This window comes from Balaenoptera ricei, chromosome 7 (genome assembly GCF_028023285.1).
Source record: "Balaenoptera ricei isolate mBalRic1 chromosome 7, mBalRic1.hap2, whole genome shotgun sequence".
NCBI classification, from domain to species: domain Eukaryota; kingdom Metazoa; phylum Chordata; class Mammalia; order Artiodactyla; family Balaenopteridae; genus Balaenoptera; species Balaenoptera ricei.
The window spans coordinates 117,845,612-117,870,576 of NC_082645.1; the positions used below are offsets into that span (position 1 = coordinate 117,845,612).

Here is a 24,965-nt window from a genome sequence, read left to right on the forward strand (position 1 = left end):
GCCTGCAGAACTGGCTCTGCAGGTGGGGAATGGGAGCCCCCCGTGCCTCCCCCCACCCACCATGCTTGTGTTCAGATGCTGGGCTTGTGGAGAGAGGCAGTTTGGTTTGTGGGCATCTGATACAGTGAAGGGAGGAGGGAGTGACTCAAAAAATACAGACTTCAGAAGAAGAAAGTGTTTTCTTTGGTGATATGTTAATTATTTCATCTCAACTTGTTCTAGCCATTTTGGGGCATTTGTCCTGCATTGTTATTCCATTAGTGTGGGCCTTTGCTTAGAAAATTCTTTCGCATCTAGTCTCTGTACCATTGTTAGACAGGGTCCAGGACAGAGACTCACGGAGCGTTTTTGTTTCTGGGGGCAGGACACAGTGTCCTGAGGAAAAGTGTTGAGTCACGGCTGGGAGTCCACGGTGGATTTAAGCTTCAGTGGGACTTAATCTCAAGGAGGAAAGTGTGGTTTGAAAAAGCTCCCAGGCGGTTGTGATACCTGCTCCCTTTCCCTTCCTCCATTCTGGGAAAACAGGTGATTAAGACACATTCCTTTACCCTCGAGGGGTTATTAACCCTTTGTGCATCTTACCTAAATAAAGTGAAGTATGATTGAGGCCTGTGCCCACAGATCTAGGTAAAAGGTCTCTGGATCCTTGAGGGAATGATGAATTCTTAAGGGCGGGATCAGGGAAGTCATCACGGGGAACAAGGTGGGTGTATTGATCAGGGTCCAGACGGGAGAGAGAAGCCGCAGGCAACTTGGACAGGGGAAGTCTAATGTAAAGAATTATTAATATAACAGAGGATCGAGTAAGGAGAGATGAATAGTAAGAAGTAAAGAGAACTCTAAAGAAGATACGATTGTCAGATATAAAGAGCAGCCAGGAGCCCCAGGGCTGGTACCCAGACCTCACTGAAGAGGGCACAGCCGGGGCTCCGTGGTGGCAGAGATGTTGCTATGGTGATGCCCCATCAGGACTTACCAGAACCCTGTGCTCTAGGGTTCTGGAGAAAGCTGTTCATGAGGAAATGTCTCATCAGAGGTTACCCAGGTTTTGTACCAAAAAACCACCAGGTTTCTGCTAAAAACCACCCAGGGGTGCTGGGGGAAACTGCTGGCTGCACCCAAACTAGGAAGCAAAACACTTCCTCCTGCCTCCTTCAGGCTCCCTCGTGCCCCTTCTGCCCACAAAGCTGAACATCAGGCTAACTGGCAAAGAAAAAATATTAAAAGGGGTCATATCCATTTTCACAGGACAAGCAAAAATGCTGAATCTATAGCTGAGAGGCAATTAATAAATGAGCATTACAATAGGGTCTCACTGAGCGTCAAGTTTGGAAGGGACTTTAAAAGTCTTATTGAATCCAAATGCTCACATCCCCAGCGTGGCGTTGCCAAGCTTCTGAGTCATCCACGGCAAGGCAGCTTACCTACATCTGAGATGGTCAGACAGTCCCTCCACATACTGAGCAAGCATCCATCACTGGTTCTGGTTCTGGAGATGATTATCTTCCGTCTTCCACCTGACAGCTCTTCAAATACTTGAACCTTATCCTCCTGCTTTGGTCCTTCTCCAAGTCTTCTGCCTCTTGTAAACTACACATCCTTATGACCTCCCTGACATTCACAGTCTTTTCACTCTACCAGGTATGAGACTGGGTAATTTCTCCACACAAATGTCTGTTCCAAATGTGCTCTGCTCGTGCAAGAAGGAGCAGGACCATTTCATTCATAAATGACCCCGTCTCCTTGGCCAAAGTGGTTGACCTAAGGGGTAATTCCTGATCTACATCAGAAATGGGACTTTTCAAGCTGGAGTTAGAGAAGAGAAGTCTCTCTTCACACCTGGTGATGAAACTAAGAAGTTATTAACTGGAAAAGCAGCCTTCCACTCTGATTCCAGCCTGGGAGAAAGCATCCAAGATGAGAGAGAAGCAGAGATGGGAAACGGAAAGTGTCCTGGTGCCATTGGAGTCCCTGGTTCCTGCCATCTCTGAGCCCAGTTCTGGCCCCTCTTCACCTTGGTTTGGTTACATGAGCCAATAAATTTCTCTTTTTTTGCTTAAACTAGTTCAAGTTGGGTTCCTGGCAATTACCAACAAAGAATAACAACTGCAGCCCTCCTGACTTCTAAAGAAAAAAAGATGTAGGAGGGCCATTGGTTCACTTCTTTGATAAGGTTTCTGTAGAAGTGAACATAACTTTAAATAGGAACTCTAGAAATTAGTTGTTAATGACTTATAAGGAAAGTGTATTAGAAAGTAGGCTCTGGCTCTGCCCCTTTTCTTCATTTTCCTTCCTGAACAATGCAGTCCTAAATTGATTAGGTGGGGCCCACATGGAAGCCATGGAGGCTCAGACTGGGGGGAGGAAGACATTCTCACAGGACAGCCCTGCAGGAGGTCTCGGGGCCCAGACATGGTGAAGAGGACATCCAACCCCAGAGGAAGAAGGGGCGACAAGGCCCCCAAAGATGTCCACATCCCCCATACCCGTGAACGTTACGTGTGCACCATGGACTGTGCAGATGTGATTAATTAAGGATCTTGTGACGGGGAGGTGATCCTGGATTCCCCAGGTGGGCCCAGTGTCACCACAAGGTCCTTGTAAGAGAGAGGCAGGAGGTTGGAGTCAGGAGTAGGAGGTGGGGGGATGGAAGCAGAGGTTGGAGTGATGCGAGGAAGGGCCCTGAGCCAAGGCGTGCAGGAATCCTCTGGAGCATGTCGCTCCTGAAGCTCCCAGAAGGAGAGAAGCCCCCAGGGCACGTTGATTGTAGACTTACAATGTCCAGAATTGTAAAAAAATAATTTTTGGTTTTTTTAAGCACTAAGTTTATGGTAAATTGTTACAGCAGCAATAAGAGACTAGTATAAAGGGGATGATGACTAAATAACTATAATAAGGATAATCTCCCAGCTATGGAGATGGGAGTTCTGAATATGGAAAGGGAGAGCACTTGAATAAAACCTGTCTATTGGATTGGAATTAGAAGTGTTGGTGTTAGAACCAATTATTTTATATATTTATATAAATATTTTGATGTGCATGTATGTCTGAATAGGTGTGTGTGTGTGTGTGTGTGTTTATGCATACATATGTGTGTCTTGACTGACAACTGAGAGAGCCGGGGAGTTGCAATACCACAATAAGCACATTTTGCACCTAGATTTTGGCTTCTAAATACCATTTTCCACTAAGGCTTCTTGGAAAGCCAATTCCAGGCTGGGTTAGAGAAAGTCCAAGATGAGCCTGGACCATTTTTTGTGCCTGAAAACAAGAAGCGTTCAAAGAATGATAGGGATTTATAAAAAGAACACAGAAGCCAGCTCCCACTGGTTAAATCAGGGACAATTAGCTGCAAAATAAATACTGAGAGCAACGGACTATAACTCACAGAGAGGAAACCACAAATTCATAGAGATGTAAATAAATCAATGACTAAACCGGAAGTTTGAGGAAGCATGAGATATCTGCATAGATTCAAAGTCTGTCCCCTCAAAATCATGTAGGAGAAAAGAGTAAGACAGTGGAGATGTCTGACAGACATTTCTTGAATCAAGGGATCAAAGTGAACACTGTCAATACCGTAATGAATCAAGGGATCAAGGGATCAAAGTGAACACTGTCAGTACTGTAATGGAAGCAATGAACATTGTTCACCACCTGATGGGCTGCAGTGAGAACACACCCTCATTTCTGTACGATTCCTGCCAAAAATGCATAACCTGAATGTCATCACAAGGAACCATAAGACAAACCCAAATTTAAGGACAGTCTACAAGGCTGACAAGGAAAGAGATATAATGACTCAGGGTAACACACGATTCAGAAACTCCTTTCTCTACCCAAGACGCTATTGGGAAAATTGGGAAAACTCGAATGGGCTCTGGAGACTTAGAGGCAGGACTGTCTTGATGTTACTTTTCTGAATGTGGTGGCTGCCCTGGGTTAAAGAAGGAGAATATCCTTGTTTGTGAGAAATGCACATTAAGTATTTAGGGGGTGATTGATAGGGCATCATGTCAGCAGCTCAGTCTCAAATGGTTCAGGGAAAGAAGAGTCTTTGTTCTCTACTTGAAAATTTTCTGTAAGTTTATAATTATTTAAAAATAAAAAGGAAAGAGGAAGAAAGGGAAGAAGGGAAGAAGGAAAGAAGGAGGGAGAAAGGAAGGGTCTCCCATTCTAATTTGACCTCATATGGTGTTTTAAGATCTGTAGAGGCATTTTCAAACATACGTGGAAATGAAAATATATAACCCTATTAGCATATATAAAATTTGTAATCTTAAAACTCATATCAGCTGAAATAACTTTATTAGATATACTCAGATATTTCTTCTTTGATTGTCTTCAGGTTTAGATATTTTTGAGCTGAAATCGTTTTAAGGCTTTGAAGCTAAAATCTTTATATTGAAGTTTGTGGACTGTGAAATCACAAAACTTTAGAATGTTGCCAAAGTTTCAGAAAAACGAGACTTAGGTTTGACCTGATGTGCTTGGTATCTCATTAGGCCCTTCATGCTTTGATATACTCTCCTGGCAGAAGTTTCCTGGTCTCACTCAGAGATAAGAAAACATCCTTTTCTGTGTCAAACTTTACAGTGAAGTAAAAGTAGAGAAAGTAATGCTTCACTCAGAATTTTCTATTCAAGTTATTTTTTTTTTCTTTTCTTAAACTTTAAAAGCTAAGAATGAAAATTTTCAAACATGGCGAACAACAAGTAATATAAAATATTCCAACGTGCCCACCAAGAAGATCTAACAAATGAGAGTATTTTGCCTAAAGAAATAAAAACATTATAGAGACAGTGTATGTGCTCCTGCTTCCCACTCCGTCCTATTTCTCTTTCTCTCCTCACAGATAACCATTGTCTTCAGGTTGGTGTATATCCTTTCTTCCATCTAAGTAGGCTTTTACTATAGTTCCCCAAACAATATATAATTTTCTTTGAGTGCTTTAAAATTTTATGTAAATAATATCACTTTATATACATTCCACAGTTTGTGTTTTTTATTGAGGCAAAATTTAATGAAAATCACAGATCTTAAGCATACAGTTTGATGAAATTTTCTAAATATATACACTCATGTAACCACTAGCCCAATCAAGATATAGAACATGGCCATTCACCCCGGAAGATTCCCTTCCAGTCAATCCCCACCCCAATAGACAACAACTATTTGATTTCTACCATGATACAGTAAATATCATTGTTCTTAAACTTTGCTAATTGCTATGGGACCTTTGCTGAGTATCAGTTGACTGTACATGTGTGTCTATTTTTGGACTATTTAGTTCCCTTGATCTATTTGTCTATCATGCCAATACCACACTAGACTGATCACCATAGCTTTATATTAAGTCATGAAATCACAAAATATGAGTCCTCCAACATTCTTTCAAGATAGTTTTAGATACGGTTAGGTCTTTTCAATTTCCATAAAAATGTAAAAATCAACCTGCCAATTTCTACCAAAGAATCATCTGGGATTTTGGTTAGGACTACATTGAATCTACACACCAATTTGGGAAGAATTCATGTATTAACAATATTGAGTCTCCCAATCCATGAACATGGTATACCTCTCATTTAATTTCTCTCACTGTTGCTTTTGTTGTTTTCAGTGTAGAGGTCTCACAAATCTTTTGTTAAATTTGTTCCTATGTAGTAAATGTTTTTTGATGCTACTGTAAAGAAAATTTTCAATTTTATTTTCTAATTGTTTGCTGCTGATGTATAGAAATACGATTGACTTTTCTATACTGACTTTGTATTCTGTGGCCTTTCTAAATTCACTGATTAGTTCTTGAATTTGTTTTGTAGATTAATCAGGATTTTCTATGTAAATAATCACATCAACTGCCAATAAAAGATGTTTTACATCTTGTTTTCCAATCCATTGCCTTTCTTTTCTTTTTTTCCTCATTGGCACTAGCTAGGACCATCAGTACAAGGTCGAAAGGAGATGGTAAAAATAGATATCTTTGCTTTGTTCTCAATTTTAGATGTAAAATGTTCAATTTGTCACCATTAAGTATGATGTTAACTCTTAAGTATTCACACATGCCCTATATCAAGTTTATACATGTCCTATATCAAACTGAGGAATTAAATCAAATCAAAATCATTTTATTTTCAGATTGCTGAAAGTTGTTATCACAAATTGATTTTGAATGTTTTCAAATGCTTTATTTTATTAATTTAGTGAATTAAATTATATTGATTTTCAAATGTTAAACCAGCCTTGCTTTTCAAGGATAAACCCCACTTAGTCATGATAACTATATTGTTGTATTTGATTTGCTTTTTAAAGGATTTCATGTCTATGTCTATGTCCATGAGGGATATTGGTCTGTAATATCCTTTTCTGCTAATGTCAGGTTATTTCTAGTTTGGGGTTCTTATAAATAGTCCTGTTATAAACATTCTGGCATATTTTTTGCTGCAACATTGCATCTTTAAGTTGGGTATATATCTTACAATGTACTTTCCGAGTCAGAGGGTATGTGTATGTTTAATTTTAGTAAATCCTGCCTAACTGGTTGTGGCAATTTGCACCTCCACCATCAGGGCACAGCGTGTCACTGGAAGTGTGGGCTGTGAGCTATTTGCTACTAGTCTGCAAAGAGGTAGGTCCAGAAATCGAGAGTGAGCATTTAGACACTTTTATAGAAATGCGCCATTGCTGTGGCATACAAATCCACAGTCAGCAGCCTTGTGTGACAGTGAAGACCGACACTGCAGATGTCACACTTGCATGATGAGGCCCAGGTAGCAGGAGCTCCATACTAGTCCTTCTCAGTCGCACCGTATTTTGGTCTGAAATGCACTGGAAATTGAAAAAGAAGAAAGAATGCTTGTCCTTCACCACATACAGTTTAAGAAGCATTGGTGTGTGAGAACTCTGGTGGTTCCACACCTTTGCTAACATTCAGTCATTTTCATTTTATTCTTTCCGGTGGGTGTCCAGTTGTCTGGCCCTGTGATTTTAATTTGTATTTTTCCAATGACTAAGGAAGTCATACACTTTTCATATGTATATTGGTCATCTGTAAATCCTTTTGTGTGAAGTACCTATTCAAGTCTTCTGCCCACTTTCAAGGTTTATGTTTTTTTTTAATTGACGTATAGTTGATTTACAATATCGTGTTAGTTTCAGGTGTATAGCACAGCAATTCACACGCATATGTGTGTAGATAGATAGATAGATAGATAGATAGATAGATAGATAGATACACACATATATATTCTTTTTCAGATTCTTTTCCCTTATAGGTTATTACAAGATCTTGAATATAGTTCCCTGTGCTATACAGTGGTCCATGCTGGTTATCTATTTTATATATAGTAGTGTGTATATGTTAATCTCAACCTCCTAATTCAAGGTTTATGTTTTAAGTTTCCCCAAAGCACTTAACCTGGGATCTTTCCTAAATACCGCCCTCCCCCCATTTCTACGAGGCAGAAGGTGAGCAAAATATGGGACAGGTGAAAACCTGATTTAAAAGTGAGATTTTTCCGAGTTTATTCAGGTAATATTTATGAGCACCTACCATGGGCCAAGCACTGAGTGGGACCACAGGAATACTGCATTGAAACAAAACAGCCACATTCTTGCCCTGCGGCAATTTACACTCTAGTGGGGAGAAGACAAACAAGAAACTGATGACTTTGGATGGTGATTGTTATGAAGAAAACAGGATAATGAGAGAGTAACTGGGATGGGAGGATTCTTTGGCTAGAGTGGTGAAAGTTTCTCTAAAGCAATTTTATTCAAGCCTGAAACAGGATAGTGAGAAGGAGGCAGCCATATAACCATTATTGGAAAGAGCATTCCAAGAACAGAAAATGTCAGGTGCGAAGGGCCTGGCGTAGAAACAAGTTGGTCCGAGTCTTGATTAGAGAATACTCTCTTATTTGGGTCAAACTTGATACAACAGACGCCACAGATGCCCAGTGCGGGGGACACGGCGGTGCTGCTCTCAGTTCCCCTTGACCCCTTTCTAGTTCTGTGCACCCCTCCCCAACCCTTGATGTGGGTTTACTGCCCAGGCTTGAGACTGGGTGAGTCTCTGAGAGACTGACCCTGGGTTACTGGAGTAGCTTTGCCCACACGGGTTGAGAACGGGGAGTATCTGGGGGTTACATTACCCCACCCATCACCCAGCAGCCCTAATCCACTGGTTGAAGGATATAGGAGCACAAAAGCCAGCTCCCTAGCCTGGAGTTGGGACAAATTAGGGTGTAATTTAGGCTTCAGAGAGACATGAGGGGTCAGGCTGCAGCTGAGACTTAGCTAGAGATTGCACCGCTGGTTGTCTTTCCCCCTATCCTTGCCAGGTTCTTCTGGGAGCACAACCTTAATACAACAGTTGCCCTGAATTCTCATCCGAGAGTCTGTTTTTAGGGAATCAACTTAACACACCCTGATGTGTGTTTTACAATGGTTTTTCTGTTTTAAGAGTATGTCTTTCTGTGGTACCAGGTAATATAGCATGTGCTATGAAGCTGGGCAAACCCAGGTTTGAATCCCACTTCTATTCACTGGCAGTTATCCAGAGCAGTTTGCCCACTCTCTCTGGGCCTTAGTTTCCTCAGTTAGAAAAGCCGGACAAAACTAGAGACATTTTAGGTTAATGGCTGCTGTGAAGATTAACTGAAAGAACGCAGCACTTAGCACAGAGCCCGGCAAAAGTTCCACACTCAGAGCTATTATTGTGCAAACTTTCCACACTTTATGAAAGAGCTCATAAAATGTGGCAAGACTTGGGTTGTATATCTTCAAAAATGCTCTGTGTCACCAGAATTTGGCCGGGGCCAGGGGAGGAGGAGGAGGAGGGAGAGAACTAGCCTTTCTGGCACCTGCGAGGTGCCTCTAAATTTTCATTTAATCCTGAGAGGCACCTGCCGAGAACAGAACGTTCTATTATAATTATTTTAAAGACCCGAACCTAAGATTCCAAAGAGGTTGGTTGCCTAAGGAGATACGATGTATAAGTCAGGTTCCAAATCAGGCCTGTCTGAATAGAGCCCAGGCTGGGACCGCCATCCCCTTGCGGGCAGGGCTCTGTCTTTCCTTCCAGGTCCTTCCCCCACAGAAGGCGTTGGCATCTGTTATTCGGGGGGTTGCCCAGTCCTGGCTGAGATGACTCCTGCCAGGCCAAGACGTCTACTGGCTGGCTCTAGGAATCCGTAACACCTTGTGTGATCCTCTGAGGATACACGGAACAGCCGCCCTTGGGCAGAGTCAGTCTTCAGCCCTTGGGAGGGTGATGCAGGTGAGCTGGGATCACATTTGCAGGCGTCAGGGTCCACGCTCTCTCCAGCCTAACTGTGCTCCCTTGGAGCCCTCACCCCGCCAGCCCCAACTCTGGCCCTCCAGGATCCCTCTGAAAGTGAGGTGGGGTTTCAAGGCAGGAGGATGATGGTGCCACATCTGCAGGCAAGTCAGAGCCCAGAGGGGACAGGCTGATCTGCGGAGTCTAAAATCCCAGGTGCAGATTATAGACAGGAAAGGATGGGGGGCGGGGCTTGGCTGAAAACCCCTTCACCGTCCCCGCTACACTACGTAGTCGGGGCAAGCAAAACAGGTCCAGGAACTATGAAATCCGGGTCAGCTGGGACAGCGACCCATTCCTGCCTTCTCAGTTTCCCATCGTGGGGGAACCAAACTCATTCCTCTGAGACTAACCTTCCCTTCCAAATGCAATCCTTCCACCAGCTGGAGCAGACTTCCAAACGTTCCGAGAGACATTTTAGGTCCTGGGGTGATGGACTCTTGCTCCCTTACAGAACATTGGCTTACTTACCCTCTCAATTCCCCCAGGACTGGGTTCTCCGTCAGGGGTGGGGAGACCCAGGCAGAACTCAGACGCGGGAGGGCTGCGGGCCTCGTCCCAGGGGGCACCCATGCGCACAGCTCTGCACCCAGCCGGTGCCCGCGCGGCTCCCGCGCCCCTCGCCGTCCTCCGGGTGCTGCGACGGGCGCCCCAGCCCAGCCCCCGGGGAGCGCGGGCCCTACAGCGTCTGAACTGAAGAGTGTTCTTTTTTTTTTTACATCTACTTTGCGTTTTCCTTCCTGCACTTCAGCAACTGCATCCTGTCGCGGGTTTCTCGGCAAGGCTTGCTTTCTTTTCAACGTAGCACGCTTAATTGAGAGCAGATTCAAACCCATCCTGCGTTTCAGTCTTGCCCCCAAACCTGCCAAAGGAGAATCGCGTTAAGGGACAGATCACGTTCATAGAAATAGAAAGTCAGCCTGGGTGTCAGTGTCACGGAGGAGATCTCTGCTCTGGCCGCCACAGGTACATTTCCATCAGGCTCAGACACAGGGTCACCTGCCGGTAGAAAACAGGACCGAGAAAGTCACGAGCGTTTTCGTACAGTCTCCCCAAATCCTGCGTGTGCGCAGACCCAGCTGCCTGAGGTTTTGCTTTACAGTAGCTTTCACTGTGGGAGCTCGGAGATGGGGCTTTGGGTGCCCAGGCAACAGGACAGGAAGAAGATCCGTGCCAGTTCTTAAGGACAGCGACCAGATGGGCAGGGACATGGTGGGCAGACCCCCGTGAGAGACCTCGGAGCAGGTGTGCTCTTAGCTCCCATTTTGGAGTGACTTCCACTGTGCTCTGTGAAGTTTCATCTAAACAAAATATTTCTTTTGTTAAGGGCTTTCTGCATACCCAGGCCTTCTGGCTGCGTGAGAGTTTGACCTCCCAATTCTCCAGACTGAGCATTTGGCTGTCTGCTGGTATTTTTAGTAGAAGTATAAAAAGAACCTCAAAAAGTTTCAGCTGGGGTGAGAGTGGGAGCACCGGGTGCCAGTGCACAGGGAGTTGAGCCACAGAACTAACGCCATGAGGAGCAGAAAGCAAAACAAAAGCCACAACCCTGCACATTACCGGGGGGAAAAGCTCAGCACGGTTTTAAAAGTGAAAGTTGAAGTCATTGTCTTATGCTTGATTTATCTAAATAGGGCAGGAGAGGTGATTATTATATGGAACACATTTTTAGGTCCAATTCCCCCATGGACAGAACTCCAGCTACCCACTTCTAGATAAGAATGTAGATTTCAATAATAAAAATAACGAGATATTTGCTAAATTCACCTCCGAAAAGGACATTATCAAAAGACATGCATGACGCCCCTACTGTGTGCCTGGCACTGGGTGCGCTTCAGAACATCATTTTCATTCGATTTTCAAGGTTTTTGGACCTAAAGTCCTTTACAAATAAAAGCATTTAAATAAAATCTACTAAAATCTATGACAAAGCTCTTTCCCTCACTTTGGGTGTATATGCTGTGGTACGGATTCATTGCTCCCATACCAAAATTGTTACTTCTGTTTTGGAGGAATTAACAAAGACAACCCAGGCTTAATAAATCAACACCGAAGTTCAGAAGTTCAGAGCAATTTGTCTTGGGAACAAAGTCTTCCCTAGAGCTAAGAGGCATTCAAAGGAATTCTTGGTGTTAATGGGATTATTAAAGATATACCTGCGACCAGATAAATATTTGATGATTTTGCAAAGCACTAGGGTTTCTTTGCCTTTTTTTTTTTTTTTTTTTTTCTGCTGACACATCTCCCCCCGGGGTCTGGACCTTGTAGCTTCATTAAACTTTGCAAATGAAGGCAGGCTGGGGTTTCCCAAGTGTGTGCTTGTGTGGGAGAGCTTGGCCGGAAATGACAGATCAGGGTTTACAAGAGGGGTGTGTGTGCGCGGGTGCAAGTGCGTGTGTGCATGCAAGCGTGTGTGTGTGTGTGTGCACGCGCGCACACGCACAGGGAGGGGGGTAGCTGGGGGAGGGAGGGAGGAGATGCGGGTTACAAAGCTGCCATCTAGAGGCCGCCTCCCTGCAGTGTATATAACGCAAGTCTGCAGCCCGAGAGCTCACACTTCCTGCAAAGCGCTCAGCCCTAAGGCAGTGAGCGCAGGAGCTGGGAAGGCGAGCCCTGAGCCCTAAGCCGGAGCGGAGCCCAGCCGGGAGGTAAGGAAACTGTGCTGGGTCAGCAGCCCTGCTTAGAAAGGAAGGGAGGATGGCGGGCAGGGGCTCTGCTCTTAAGCTGATGGTCTTTTTCAGAGCTCTTCTTTTTTATAAGCTGTGATGGGTGTTGGAGAGTCTGCGGGTCTGGTTTCTGAAAGCACAGGCTGCGTGTCGCAGGACTGCATCGCAGAGTGCGGTTGTTAACTTGGGGCTTCAGCTTGGCTGCAGAAAGTAAAAAAGGGCAGTTTTCTGAAGTGGAAGACACTCTGTGTGTGTGTGTGTGTGTTTGTTGGATTGAGGAATCGGGGGTTTATTTGCAAGCAGAGAACTTCACAAGAAGGCAGACTGTCCATTCAGCTTGCTCAAAGTTGGCACTGGGGTCAGCTTGGCACCACTGCCTACCTGTTTTGCTTCTGGTATATCCACTGGGAAATAGAATTGGCAGTGAATGTGTAATTCCAGAAAGATGTACCATTTATGAAGAGGCATCCTTGAGCGAAGAAGAAAACTGGGCTGAGAATCTCTTTGGGTCCAGAGTGGGTTTGAATTCACTGCTTTGGAGGATTACCAGAGCTTGTAAGTCCGGAAGCTATGAGGGTGAATGTTAAATACAGCTCGGTGGTCTTGTCTCTTGACTGCATCCCTCCTGATCTAATTTGAGTATCTATTGTTCGCTCAGAAGGTGTTAAACCCAACTTCAGTTGGAAAAAAAAGGCACACACACAAGTCTAGGATTTTGCAATTTAATTACACTCTTGAAGTAAAACGAATTTTGTTCGATTTTGTTAGCCCGCATAAAGGTTTGAGGGGTGACGGAAAGTAAAAACTTTGCAGTGAGGTCAGGGTTGGGTGGTTAGCCAAGACTTGCAAGTTCCAGGGAGAATGAGAAGTTGTAAAAGTCAGACTGGCTGTCTCCTTTTTTCTTTCTTTCTTTCTTTCTTTCTTTTCTTCCTTCCTTCCTTTCTTTCTTTCTTTCTTTCTTTTTTCTTTCTTTTTCTTTCTTTTCTTTCTTTCTTCCTTTCTTTCTTCTTTCTTCCTTCCTTCGTTCCTTCCTTCCTTTCTCTCTCTTCCTTCCTTCCATCTGTCCTTCCTTCCTTCTTTTTTCTTTCCTTCCTTCTTTTCTCTCAATTCATTTGCTCACACCAGGATAATTACGTTTTCCAGATGTAGAAGAGGCCTCCCTGAAATGGTTTACAGCCCTTTGAAGGTATTTGATGCCCTGACATCCCCTGAAACTTCATTCTGCAAAATCTCAATGTGGTAACTTTTTCTTTTCTTTTTAAATGTGCAGATGCTGCCTTTGTGTCCCTTTATTTATTCCAGGAAAATGCAGAGATCAAATAGGCTTGTCTGGAAAGGAAAGTGGAGGCTGCTGGTGTCTGTGCTTAACTTCCCATAGATTTTAAATGGATAAACTGCTTGCCCTTCTTTCATCAGCCCTTGAGCTTCCCCAGATGCAGAGCCTTTTTCTGAAGCAGAGTTGCACATGGGAGCTCTAGCTTGGAAACAATTTGCTCTTTTTTCCCCAGTCTCTGCCATAAACACTCCAGTGTGCACACAACTGCGGAGCCTGATGCCACAACCTCCTGGAAACCGGGGTGGGGGAGGAGGGCTGCACGGGATTAGAGTAGAAAAGCAAAAGAAAATTGAGAAATGCCTGTATTTTGCCGCCCCTCTGATGTTTTTAAAGGGGTGTGCGTTGCAATCGTAGTTTTAAAAAAGTTCCAGAAGGTACAGCCGAGGCAGCATGACGATGCTTAACTGAGTCAGGGCTTCGGAGGTGAGGTTATCCCATGTTAACAGCAAGTCTCGAGAGACTGGAGAAGGTATTATGGTTTCTAATCAGGTCCAGAACAGGCAAAGTATAGGCTTTCTGGATGAAAAAAAAAAAAAAAAAAAAAAAACCCAAACAAAAAAAACTACTTAATCAGGAACAGTGGCTTTTTGTGTGATCACTCCAGGCAGAGAGGTTCCCGTTTTCCAGGAGACACGAGGGAAGTTGGTCACTCAAACCTGAGACTGAAAGGGAGTCATTCTGTGAGCCCCAAGAGTAACTCAGCACTTGAGATGGTTCTCAGTGATTTCGCAGAACACGAATGGAATTTGGGGCTAGAAAGTATTTGTACTTTTCATACAGGCAACCAAGGAACTTGGTTTTACTCAGGAGCAAAAACAGTATTAGAAGGGCTTCCAATCGAATTGCATGTGTGTAAGTGGAAATTTGTGTGTCATGTCAAGTGTTTTTAAAGTCCAGGAAATTGTAGCTCTGGGACACATATGTTTTATTAAAGTAAAAGCAAGCAAGCAGAAAGGAAAAAAGGGGGAGTCCTCTGATTTTGAATACTTAATGGTTTTCTGCAGGGAAACTTTGATACTTTGGTTACATAAGAATCTACTAGCTTAGAATTGGAAAAAAACAAACGTTGTTGCTTGGCTCTTAAAGTGATGAGAGAATTACATATTTTTATAGTGAAAATTTTGCTGAGCCCCAAGTAGGTTTGGAAGCTGACCCCTTTTTTTTTTTGTTCCGAGCATTTAAAGGTGGAGGGGCTGAGACCACCTCAGGTGGCCTTGGACCGCTCTTGGTCAAGGGACAGATAAAGGTGCAGGGGGCCGCAGGGGGACCGCATGGTGAGGGCTCTGCCAGCCAGGTAGCTACCGTCTTCCAATTCTCTCATTGTAACAGAAACCTTTGTCGGGTCTTCCCTTAATTTTGTCTAAGATTGCGTCCTTTTCTCCTGGGAACCCCATTGTGTGTAGCCGGAGGTGAGTGGCTGTCCTGGGCTGCCTCATCCTGATCCTAAGCTGGGTGGGAATCAGGGCTCTGGTTACACCCATCAACCCAGACGGCAGCCTTTGTGCCGTGGGAATCTCTGGATCTGCCCTTCTGGGTCCAGCACCGCTTCCCTGTGGGCTGCGAAGCACAATAGAACAGATCAGGTTTCTGGATGTGGGGTTCGTTTTATCTCCCCAAATACTTACAGTGGACAAGGTTGCCCTGTGTGTCAATGTGTAGTGTGTCTGAGGACTCTGGAAATAGGTGGCCCATATGTGAATTAGGGTTTGGATTTTTCTTTCTCTCTCTCTCTCTATTATTTTTTTAAGTTCTCAAGTGATTCAGAGCAATTCTTTACTCGTGTAAAATAAGCAGTCAGGACAGCATCGTTCTGTCTGCGCGACACGGGGTGGGGGACAGACCTCCCCCATTCTGCTCTCAGCCCCAGCAGGTGGCCTCCCAAGCTTGGGCTGAAGCTTTCCTGGACATTCCCGTAGATTGAATGCAGGATTGCTAAGAAGTGAAACAAACCCCAGTGATGTGCGGTTTCCTAATGACCTTTAGAGAGGATGCGGGCCCTCTTTATGCAAATTGCACTCGGCTGAGTAGTAGAAGGGGCAGGGCTTTCACAGGAGACCAGGGCCTGAGTGCCACTGGAGAGTCCCTGGGGAGTGGGGAGAGTGAAGAGAGCTGGTATCAGCCACACCCCTGAGATGGCTGGTCCTGCTGCCCGTCTGACCTCAGTTTCCAGGTGCCCAACAGCGAGATTAGCCGAGCCGGGTGATCTTGTTGGGACAGCACTGAGTTGCTCCGTGAAATTCCACCCTGGGAGTACACACGTCCCAATTGCAGAAGACCAGTAAAGAAGGCCACCTGCAGGCAGAGGTTCTGGAGGGCCCAGAGGGCCCCTTGGCGTCCGAGCTGGTGCCCCGGGCGGCCTGGCACTGCATCCTGGCACTTGCCTCCAGTCCGACCTGCACGCAGCCTCCAGTGCAAGCCTTCTCCGTGGTTTGTGTCACCTCTTTCCCCCTTTTCTGCCCCGAAGCCAGTCCCTTGCTCAAGGCCTTGATGGCTCCTGCGTGCACAGGCCCCGCCTGACTGTTGCAGCCAGATTCGGTGACCCTCCTCATGGCATATCACTGAGCATCCCACCACCCCCTTTCTACTTGGGGGTCCCCATCAGCCACTGGGGTGGAAATCCATCACCATTGTGCTCAAGGGCTGTCCAGCACCACCCGCCTGCCTTCCTGACCCTCTCCGTTACTTGGCGAGTTCCTGGGGGCAGGCGGGTGTGATGATTCCGGTTTGTTACGCCCCAGAGCAGTGCCCCTCACAGAAGGGGCTCCACAAACATCTGGGGGCATAGAAACCAGTGATGTTTATCTTAGCTCTGTGAGGATTTCAGAAAAGTCTCTTCTGGGCCTCCATTTCCATTGATAACCTCAGATTTCTGGTCTTGGGGGAGCTTGATTCGCTGTCGATTCATTGACTCTGAATTCATTGAACACCTACTTTGTCCAGGTGCCATTGCTGGCTGCTCTGTACACAGAGAGTAGGATGTCATGGGGTGGGAGCTTGAGGAGGCGGGGAGACACGCCAATAGCCCAGTGACACAGAATGGAGATGCGCCGCTGGGCTGGGAGAAGGCGGGAGAAACAGAGGGGTATTTGGGATGGAATTGATTTGGGACGGGAGGGTCTCAGGGGTTGGTCGGGAAGGGTCTTCCAGGATTGTGATCGGAAATTGCAAACATACTGAAGGCAGTTTTAGGGAACACCGGCCAGATACCTGAACACGTGGCAGTCTGTGTCCTGGAGGGAGTGACTTTTGGCCAGTGAACGGACATATTCCTTGCAGGCCAAACTGCCACCCCATGGGGACCCTGAACTTGGAGATTCTCATTCTGGCTTTGCCCCCAGCTGGCCTGGTGAGCTCAGGGCAACCATTTGGAGGCAGCTGAATGTGTCAGGCCGCTTGAAGCAGCACAGTGGTTGCCAAGGATACTTGATTGATGAATAATAAGCCTGAGAAATGAGTGGTGCATCTCCCTTCCACCATTTGGGGATGCGAGTGGCAGATGAGTTCCTCTACAGACCCCAGGCTGGTGGGGGAGGGGGGATGGACGGACGCTGGTCCTCCATCCTCAGGCTGTAGGAAGATCCACTTCCTGTCCTGGCAGAAGTGCAATGCTCTCCGGGAGCAGGTGTTGGGCATGGAATCTATGGGAAGTGATCCCTGGAGGGGGGTTCGGTGAGATAAAGCAGTACGTGTTGGGGAAAAGGGAATGAAAAGTGATGATTACTGCTTTGTTCTCAGTGGGATCTCCCCGGTCTAGAAAAAAATGGACCACGAACCTTTATTGTTCTGTGGAACATTCCTCCCTCTATTCACATTTACAGAATTCTTGATGGCAAGTTTCAAATCATACAGAAGTGTACAGAGTAGAAACTACAGTTCCCCCTTTGTCCCCTCATCCCACACTCCCAGCCCAAAGTTATACTTACTACAGATCTTCTTCCCATTCCTTTACACACATATATTTATCTATAAAAATACACATAATTTTGGTTTGTTTTTTTTAACGTACATGAGATTACGGTATGTGTGTAAGTGTAACTTTCCACATTCGTAAAAGTAGGTTTCTTATTTCTTTGTACAGCTGTATTATATTCCAGACAGTGGTTTGCTGTCCTCCATGGGTGGACATTTATGTTGTCCCTAGTTTTTTGCTGGTTTATAAATAGTGCTTCAGTAAACATTCTTGCATGTACATTTGGGGACCTGGGAATATATATTTTGAGAGGAGAACGTGTGAACTTGTAAAATTAAAGAACGGTAAGAATCTTTTATTCCAAGCCCCGTTTTTTCCCTTCCATCAGGAATCTTTATGCAGATGTTATGACCTGTGTCAGAAGTGGCCTCTCCTTCTCCTGTCCACCCCGGTGGGGGGCCTGGCCCACAGGGAGGCAGGCGGTGGGCAGGTGAGACTAACACCCAGAAGTCCCTCCTCAGCTCTGGCCCAAGCTGACGGGAACGGAACTGCTGGTTTATTCCAGCAGAGGGGGTCTGGTCCCAGTGGATGAGGGCATCTGCTCCAGGCCCCGGGGTCTGTGTCAGGCCCGCCGGTCCTTCCCGGTTGGCACAGGCAGTGGGGCCTCCCTAGTGGATGGGGTGATCCCCACTCCCGCTTTTCCTGGAGATGAGACTCTGGTGCAGGATCTCAGGGGGTTTGAGTGGCCCCAGGGGGTCGGTGGGAAGCATCCCTCACCCCCTCCTCCCTCAGGTTTGGCCAGGCCTTGGGGAACCAGGGGCCTGGGTCGATATTTCGTAGCTGCTGTGTCACGTCTTTGTTCGGGTCAGGAGCTCCGAGAGCATCACTTGTTAAAACCTAAGCCAGTGACTTAGGAAGATTCTTGTCTTCAGTGGGGCAGTGAGGGGCGCACACCGTTAGCCCCAGACCTCCGGGACACGCGCCCAGACGGCCACGGACCACATTTGACGTAACATGGCAGATTGTCTTTATATCATAATATTCTCTTTTCTGGAAAGAGCCCTTGTTTGTTTCCAAAACAGAATGCATGTAAAATAACAAATGACCGGAGCTACGCTATCGTCTGGCGTTCTTTCTTTTTTTTTTTTTTCCTCTTTAGCTTCCCATTTAAATCTGGGAAGGACTGGATTACTGCACTGCTTGTTTAACCTCCTCTCTCGGTGCTTCCCTTCCTTCTCTGGACCACTGGAGCCTCTGCCCTGGGGTCGGGGTGGGGGGGTTCCCCAGCAGACGGTTGGTGGTCAAGGCGTGGGCCTCTGGCTTCATCTCCTGGGCTGATGGGTGATCGGTGATGGATGATGGGTGATTGATGATCGATCAGTGGGGCGAATGGGCTTTCAAGCTCCAGTGAGGAGCCCCCCCAGCCTCTACTCTCCCCTCAGCCCTTTCTGGAAGATTCCCTCATGCTGTCCAGGAGGGAGGGGAAAGGACGCCTGCAGGGAGTGATGTGCCCGGTTCACAAGTAACATTTTGGGCTCAGAGGACCAGTGATCACTAAATCCGGTGTTCATCACCCAGAGGGCAGAAACCAAAGGACCGATTCCAGGTCCCTGAGCCCTTTCCCACCTCGGCTCCGGCTCAGGGAACACCGAGGGTTGGCCCAGCCCCCGTGGTGTGAGTGCGGACGGTCTGTCGTGAGGGAGAAGTGGGGTCCTAGAGGGACACAGACGCCTGGCGTTTCCCGCGAGGTCCCCTGCGTGCATGCGTCCCTCTGTCCACACTGAGCAGTGCCCCGCCACCTGGACACTGCAGGGCACAAGGGTGTCCCGGCGAGCGGAATGACTCCTTGGGTCGCAGACGGAGGTGAGGACACGGCATCTAAGTCAGGCCAACAAAGGCTGGGGGTCCTTCCTTTTCCTCCAGCCCCTGTGAATGACCCAAACGCCAGGGTTTCTGGCTGTGTCCGCCGAGGCCTGCTAGGGCTGTGCCAGTGCGGGCAGATGAAGGAGCCCCAGCTAGGGGCCAGCCCGCCTTTGCCCACCTTTGTGGGGCTGTGGCTGGTTCTCCAGCTGAGCTTCTCTGCTCTGCAGGGACTCGGCTCAGATGAGGTCACGGGGTGAAAGCGCTTTATAAAACTAAGCCATGCTGCAGACATGTTTCATTTTAAGGAAATGGGGGGAAAGTGTCACCACGCTAGAGCCAGGCGGGAGAGGAAAGAGCAAATCCTCCGTTGCCCTCTGCTGGGGTCAGGGGTGCAGCGGGCACGGTCAGCTCCAGGCAGGTGGGCAGCCCGGACAGTGGGAGGGGCGGTAGGACCTCGCAGGCTTGGTCTGGGGGTGGTTGCCTGCCCTGGGGCCCATGCAGTGGGCCGGGGGCCTGGCTTCTCAGAGGCGCCCTCTGTGTGTCCATGTCCCCTTGGGGTCCTGGAGCTGCATCTTAGGACAGGGCATTCCAGAGTCTCTTAACGCGAGGAGTTTATTTGTCCTAACTTGACCTGGGTGACTCTGCGTGGGCGCGCTACGGGTCAGGTCTTGCGACAAGTTGGTGGTCCCGGGGCCCGAGGGTCCTCCTGGCGGGGTGACTCTGAGGACACCAGGCTTCCCGGTTGCAGGGCCCGCGGTTCCAGCCGCCTCCGGGGAGGTCCAGGCGTCTCCATCAGCGGCAGAGGACACTGAGGCGCGGTCAGGTCACCTGGAGGGGAACCAGCGGCCACTTACAACCCACAGAGGAGAAGGGACAGGAGCCTGAGGGCTGTCTCCCTAGATGGGACTGAAGAGCAGGTCCTGTGCCGTGAGTTTGGAGGCAGCCCTGGGAGGCAGCAGACGGTCTCACTTCTTGGGATTCTGTTCATGAAGCCTGGCGGTGAGAGCATCAAACCGCGCTCTCTGCGTGGCTCCTGCGTCGCCCTCCAGGGCAGGACGTTGCCCATCAGCTGGGAGGAGTCAGCTTTGAACGCGGAGCAAAAGCTAAGTGAGCCTGTGCTTTCTAATAGGTAAAGAGACGGGGAGGGGCGGGGATGAAGTTTTGAGCTTCTGCTTGTGTTCGGTTCTGTCTTAGGCCCGTGAATTCTTAGGTAGCTCCGTGAGATGGGTGCTGGTGTCCTGAGAAAGCAGCGGCAAACGACAGGTTAGCTAGTCTCAAATTAAGCACTAATGAGTGAGGAACCCGAATCCCAATCCAGGAAGGTCTGATCGTCAGATGGGTGCTTTCCCAGCTGGGTCTCTGCAGACCCTTAGCCCGGTCACCTGGGCACTGAGCCAGGGACCATAGTCCTCATCCTCTGGGAGCTCTTCTATGTGGCCTGGAGTCCACTTTATTTTATTTTTTAAAAAAATTAATTAATTAATTTATTTTTGGCTCTGTTGGGTCTTCGTTGCTGTGCGTGGGCTTTCTCTAGTTGCGGCGAGCGGGGGCTACTCTTCATTGTGGTGTGCAGGCTTCTCATTGCAGTGGTTTCTCTTGTTGCGGAGCATGGGCTCTAGGCGCATGGGCTTCAGTAGTTGTGGCACGCGGGCTCAGTAGTTGTGGCTCGCGGGCTCTAGAGCGCAGGCTCAGTAGTTGTGGCGCATGGGCTTAGTTGCTCCGCGGCCTGTGGGATCTTCCTGGACCAGGGCTCGAACCTGTGTCCCCTGCATTGGCAGGCGGATTCTTAACCACTGCCCCACCAGGGAAGTCCTGGAGTCCACTTTAAATGAACTTGGCAAATAAGCTTGACTCATGGTCAGTCATTACCTACAACAGGTGAAAAGGAAGAACAAACTCCTACCTCTGGGTGATAACTCCCATCAGGGCACCCTCAGGTTGAATAGTTTCATTTTACATCTTCCTTCCCGTAGTCATGCAGTGAGGCTGCCATCCCATGGCGGGTGGTGGAGGGATTTCAGGGCCCTTGGGTGGACCAGTCAGCAGAAGACAGCCCAGCCCTGGGCAGCTCTCAAAGCTGGCGTTTGTGGGGGAATCATTTCCAGGCATAGTGGTGCCTCGGGCCTGGGTTCTCCTTGGGTGTTAAAATGGTGACAGTTGAGAGAGTGTTGACCTCATGCCGGGTCAGCAGGGAAGACGAGAAAAGTCAGCCCCTCCAGAGATGCAGCAGGTGGTGGTTTTTGTGCTTTGGGTCTTGGCACCAGTTACTCTTGAAGCAGTTGGACAAATAGAAGACGGAAAACTAGGCAATGGCCCACACTTTGAGACAGCTGGTTGGTTGCCCTGAGTTGTGAACCACATGGCAAATTCAGAGGCTGCAGGTTTGGGGTGCAGTGAAGCTGCAGGGCGTGACACACGCTGCCCACATCTCCAGGGGCCTCCTGACTGCAAACCGCAGTGGACCTGAGACAGGCGAGCAGGACACTTGTAATACACCAGTGCCAGGAAGAGATCCACCCCGCCGCTCTTGGGGACGTAGGTGAGATGGCTCTGCCATCCCCAGCAGAGAATGAGCTGGCCCCTGGGCCTCAGCACTACTGGGCCTGGGGCTCAGTGCCTTATGTTCCTCTGGCCTCTGGAGTGTGTCGGTTTCACACCCTGGGCACAGCCAGGCTGGCGATGTCTTGAGAACACAGCCCTGCAAAGACAGAGAAAGCAAACATTGTTTCTCTCTTTGAGAGAGATGGATTTAGATTCACACGGATGTAGAATCTGGGTGTGTTTTCTTTTGCAGATTCTGTTATGTTTGGTTTCTTCTCTCCTTTCTTTGCAAAGATACTAGGGAGCTACGGGGAAACCGCCGAGCACGCGGGGGCACTGGGAAAGCGTTTTACAGATCCGGAGTGTTTGCTAACGGAGCCATTCTGGTCTTCCATCCTTTCGTTTGCTTTTGCACGTAGGCCGTTTGATCGCTGCCCGTGGCACCATGGATCTGCACGTCTTCGACTACTCGGAACCGGGGAACTTCTCCGACATCAGCTGGCCGTGCAACAGCAGTGACTGCATTGTCGTGGATACTGTGCAGTGCGCCGGCATGCCCAACAAGAACGTCCTGCTGTACACGCTCTCCTTCGTTTACATCTTCATCTTCGTGATCGGCATGATCGCCAACTCCGTGGTGGTCTGGGTGAACATCCAGGCCAAGACCACGGGCTACGACACGCACTGCTACATCTTGAACCTGGCCATCGCCGACCTGTGGGTGGTGGTCACCATCCCGGTCTGGGTGGTCAGCCTCGTGCAGCATAACCAGTGGCCCATGGGCGAGCTCACGTGCAAGGTCACTCACCTCATCTTCTCCATCAACCTCTTCGGCAGCATCTTCTTCCTTACGTGCATGAGCGTGGACCGCTACCTCTCTGTCGCCTACTTCACCAACACCTCCAGCCGCAAGAAGAAGATGGTGCGCCGCGCCGTGTGTGTCCTGGCATGGCTCCTGGCCTTCTGCGTGTCCCTGCCCGACACCTACTACCTGAAGACGGTCACGTCCGCTTCGAACAATGAGACCTACTGCCGGTCCTTTTACCCCGAGCACAGCATCAAGGAGTGGCTGATCAGCATGGAGCTGGTCTCCGTGGTCCTGGGCTTCGCCATCCCTTTCTCCATCATTGCCGTCTTCTACTTCCTGCTCGCCCGAGCCATCTCCTCCTCCAGCGACCAGGAGAAGCACAGCAGCCGGAAGATCATCTTCTCCTACGTGGTGGTCTTCCTCGTGTGCTGGCTCCCCTACCACGTCGTGGTGCTGCTGGACGTCTTCTCCATCCTCCACTACATCCCCTTCACCTGCCAGCTGGAGAACTTCCTCTTCACGGCTCTGCACGTCACGCAGTGCCTGTCCCTGGTGCATTGCTGCGTCAACCCCGTGCTCTACAGCTTCATCAACCGCAACTACAGGTACGAGCTGATGAAAGCCTTCATCTTCAAGTACTCGGCCAAAACGGGTCTCACCAAGCTCATCGATGCCTCCCGAGTGTCGGAGACCGAGTACTCGGCTTTGGAGCAAAACACCAAGTGATGCGCTCTGCACGGCCTCTGGGACGTGTGTGCTTGCTCCCAGCAGGGCACCGGGCTGTGTCATTTTCCACAGTAAAGCAAAGTGGCTTCAGGCTTGATGCCGCAGTTGCGTGAAAAGGGGAACGTGTGTCTCTGTGGCTCCTTTCTCTCTCTCTCGTGCCAATGTGGCTGTCTGTCGCGTGGCCGTGCGTCCCGACGGAGTGGCACCCACCATGTGGGGCTGTGCCGAGGAGTCCCCACTGCTTGTCACACCAGCTGCGGGACAGGCTTGCCTGCACTTCTGTAGAATAGGACTTTCCTGTGCTCCCTGAAGGTTTTATATGGTGATTTGTATTTAAATCTTAAGACTTTATTTTTCTCACTCTTGATGTACCTTCTAAATGTATTTGAAAGTTTAAATATATTTTAAATATTGTATGGGAGGTATAATGCTGACATATATTCAGTGTTGTAGTTCTGAGATTAGTTTGACTTCCGTTTTGACTAAGGATGACATTAATTGTTAGCTGTTTTGAAAGTATATATATATATATACACATATAAAAATATATATATATATATATATACACATATAAATATATATATATAAATATATGCCAGTCTTGGCTGAAATGTTTTATTTACGATAGTTTTATATCTGTGTGGTATTTTGGCCCGGTCTGGGATATGGAACGAAAACTGCTCTGTAATGCAGTTTGTGACATTAATATTATTGTAAAGTTACATTGAAAATAAAGAAAGCAACACTATTCCAGTCTGTAACACGGCGCACAAAACAAACCTTGTATTTCAGAGAGTTCTTTCCATTTGTAAGTTATTTTTTTTTAATAAAGATTTTTTTTTCCTAAAAAGGTGTTCGGGTCAAAGTTTTAAAAGCTTGTTTGGCATTAGGTGGCATGTCTGACAATAATACAGATATTTACAGCATAGATGATCAACCTAATAAATGTGTTTAAAGAAAAGAGTACTACCATAAAGGCAAAGCCCAAGAGATTAACTTGGATGAAATGATATAAAAGGAGAAAAATTTGAGTGTGAGTGTTTTGTTCTGTTTTTAAAATTCATGCCCTGTGTTTGAGGGAAGGGAGATGGTCGGTAGGTGCCCCTGTCAACACAAAGTTGGTGCAGAAGTGTCCCCACCTGCTGTCGGCTGAAGGGTTTGGGTCCCAGAACTGATCCTCATATATGCCCCGTGTTCCCCCAGGCCACACGACATGGGCCTGGAACCTTCCCTGCCGAGGTTCTGTGGTTTAAGTTCTTTCTCTTTCTCTGGTCAAGACAGACTCTTCACTTAACAGATAACCCATCCATGACCCTCTTCTTCAGGCCTTGCAGTGACTACATTCCTGGCCTGTGCATCACCAAGTAAACCCACTTCACTAGTAGTTTGAAAGAGCGCTCTCAGAATGGCCGCTCCTGCTGTGCCCTCACCAGCTCTACCTGGGCCACAAGAGCAGCGGGGGCTTCAGCAGCTGGGCCTGGGCAGGAGCTCAGAGAAGGACCTGGTGCCCCAACGCTGCCTTGACCAGCTCCACCTCTGATGGGACCGATGGGCATAGAGAGCTACTTGCCAACATAAGGGTCGACCTGGACCAGGATCCAAATCTCACCTGTGAATTTGGGGGCTGCTATCCTATAGCAAAGCACCTCGTGCATCTCAGCTCCCCCGCTGGCCCAAAGCAGATAGCCCCTTGCAGCCCCCAGGCCTTAGATCCAGCCTCCTGCAGAAAGGGTCCCCCTTCTCAGAGGGCTTTATGCCTGAGAGTTTTGAAACCTGGGTTA

The 24,965-nt window shown here is 47.9% G+C and overlaps 1 protein-coding gene across 4 annotated transcripts; it reads left to right on the top strand.

The window, feature by feature from the left end:
* Window positions 1-11,881: 11,881 nt before the first annotated feature.
* ACKR3 (atypical chemokine receptor 3) lies at window positions 11,882-24,034 on the top strand. Of its 4 annotated transcripts, none has more exons than XM_059928995.1 (3): window positions 11,884-11,982; window positions 19,858-20,216; window positions 22,070-24,034. In XM_059928995.1, the coding sequence occupies exons 2-3, from the start codon at window positions 20,096-20,098 to the stop codon at window positions 23,182-23,184; spliced, it is 1,236 nt and encodes a 411-aa protein (XP_059784978.1). In that variant the 5' UTR covers window positions 11,884-11,982; window positions 19,858-20,095; the 3' UTR covers window positions 23,185-24,034. The 4 variants fall into 4 exon arrangements, with proteins under 4 accessions (XP_059784979.1, XP_059784978.1, XP_059784980.1 ...); XM_059928997.1 differs by lacking the exon at window positions 19,858-20,216 and adding an exon at window positions 13,144-13,186 and having other exon boundaries at window positions 11,885-11,982; XM_059928996.1 differs by lacking the exon at window positions 19,858-20,216 and having other exon boundaries at window positions 11,882-11,982.
* Window positions 24,035-24,965: the final 931 nt, after the last annotated feature.

What these genes read in the sequence shown, in the direction of transcription:
- ACKR3 (XM_059928995.1), top strand. Translation starts at nt 20,096, where the DNA reads ATGAAGCCTGGCGGTGAGAGCATCAAACCGCGCTCTCTGCGTGGCTCC. An exon ending in GAACGCGGAGCAAAAGCTAA is followed by an intron (nt 20,217 to 22,069) that starts GTGAGCCTGTGC and finishes TTTTGCACGTAG; the next exon opens with GCCGTTTGATCGCTGCCCGT.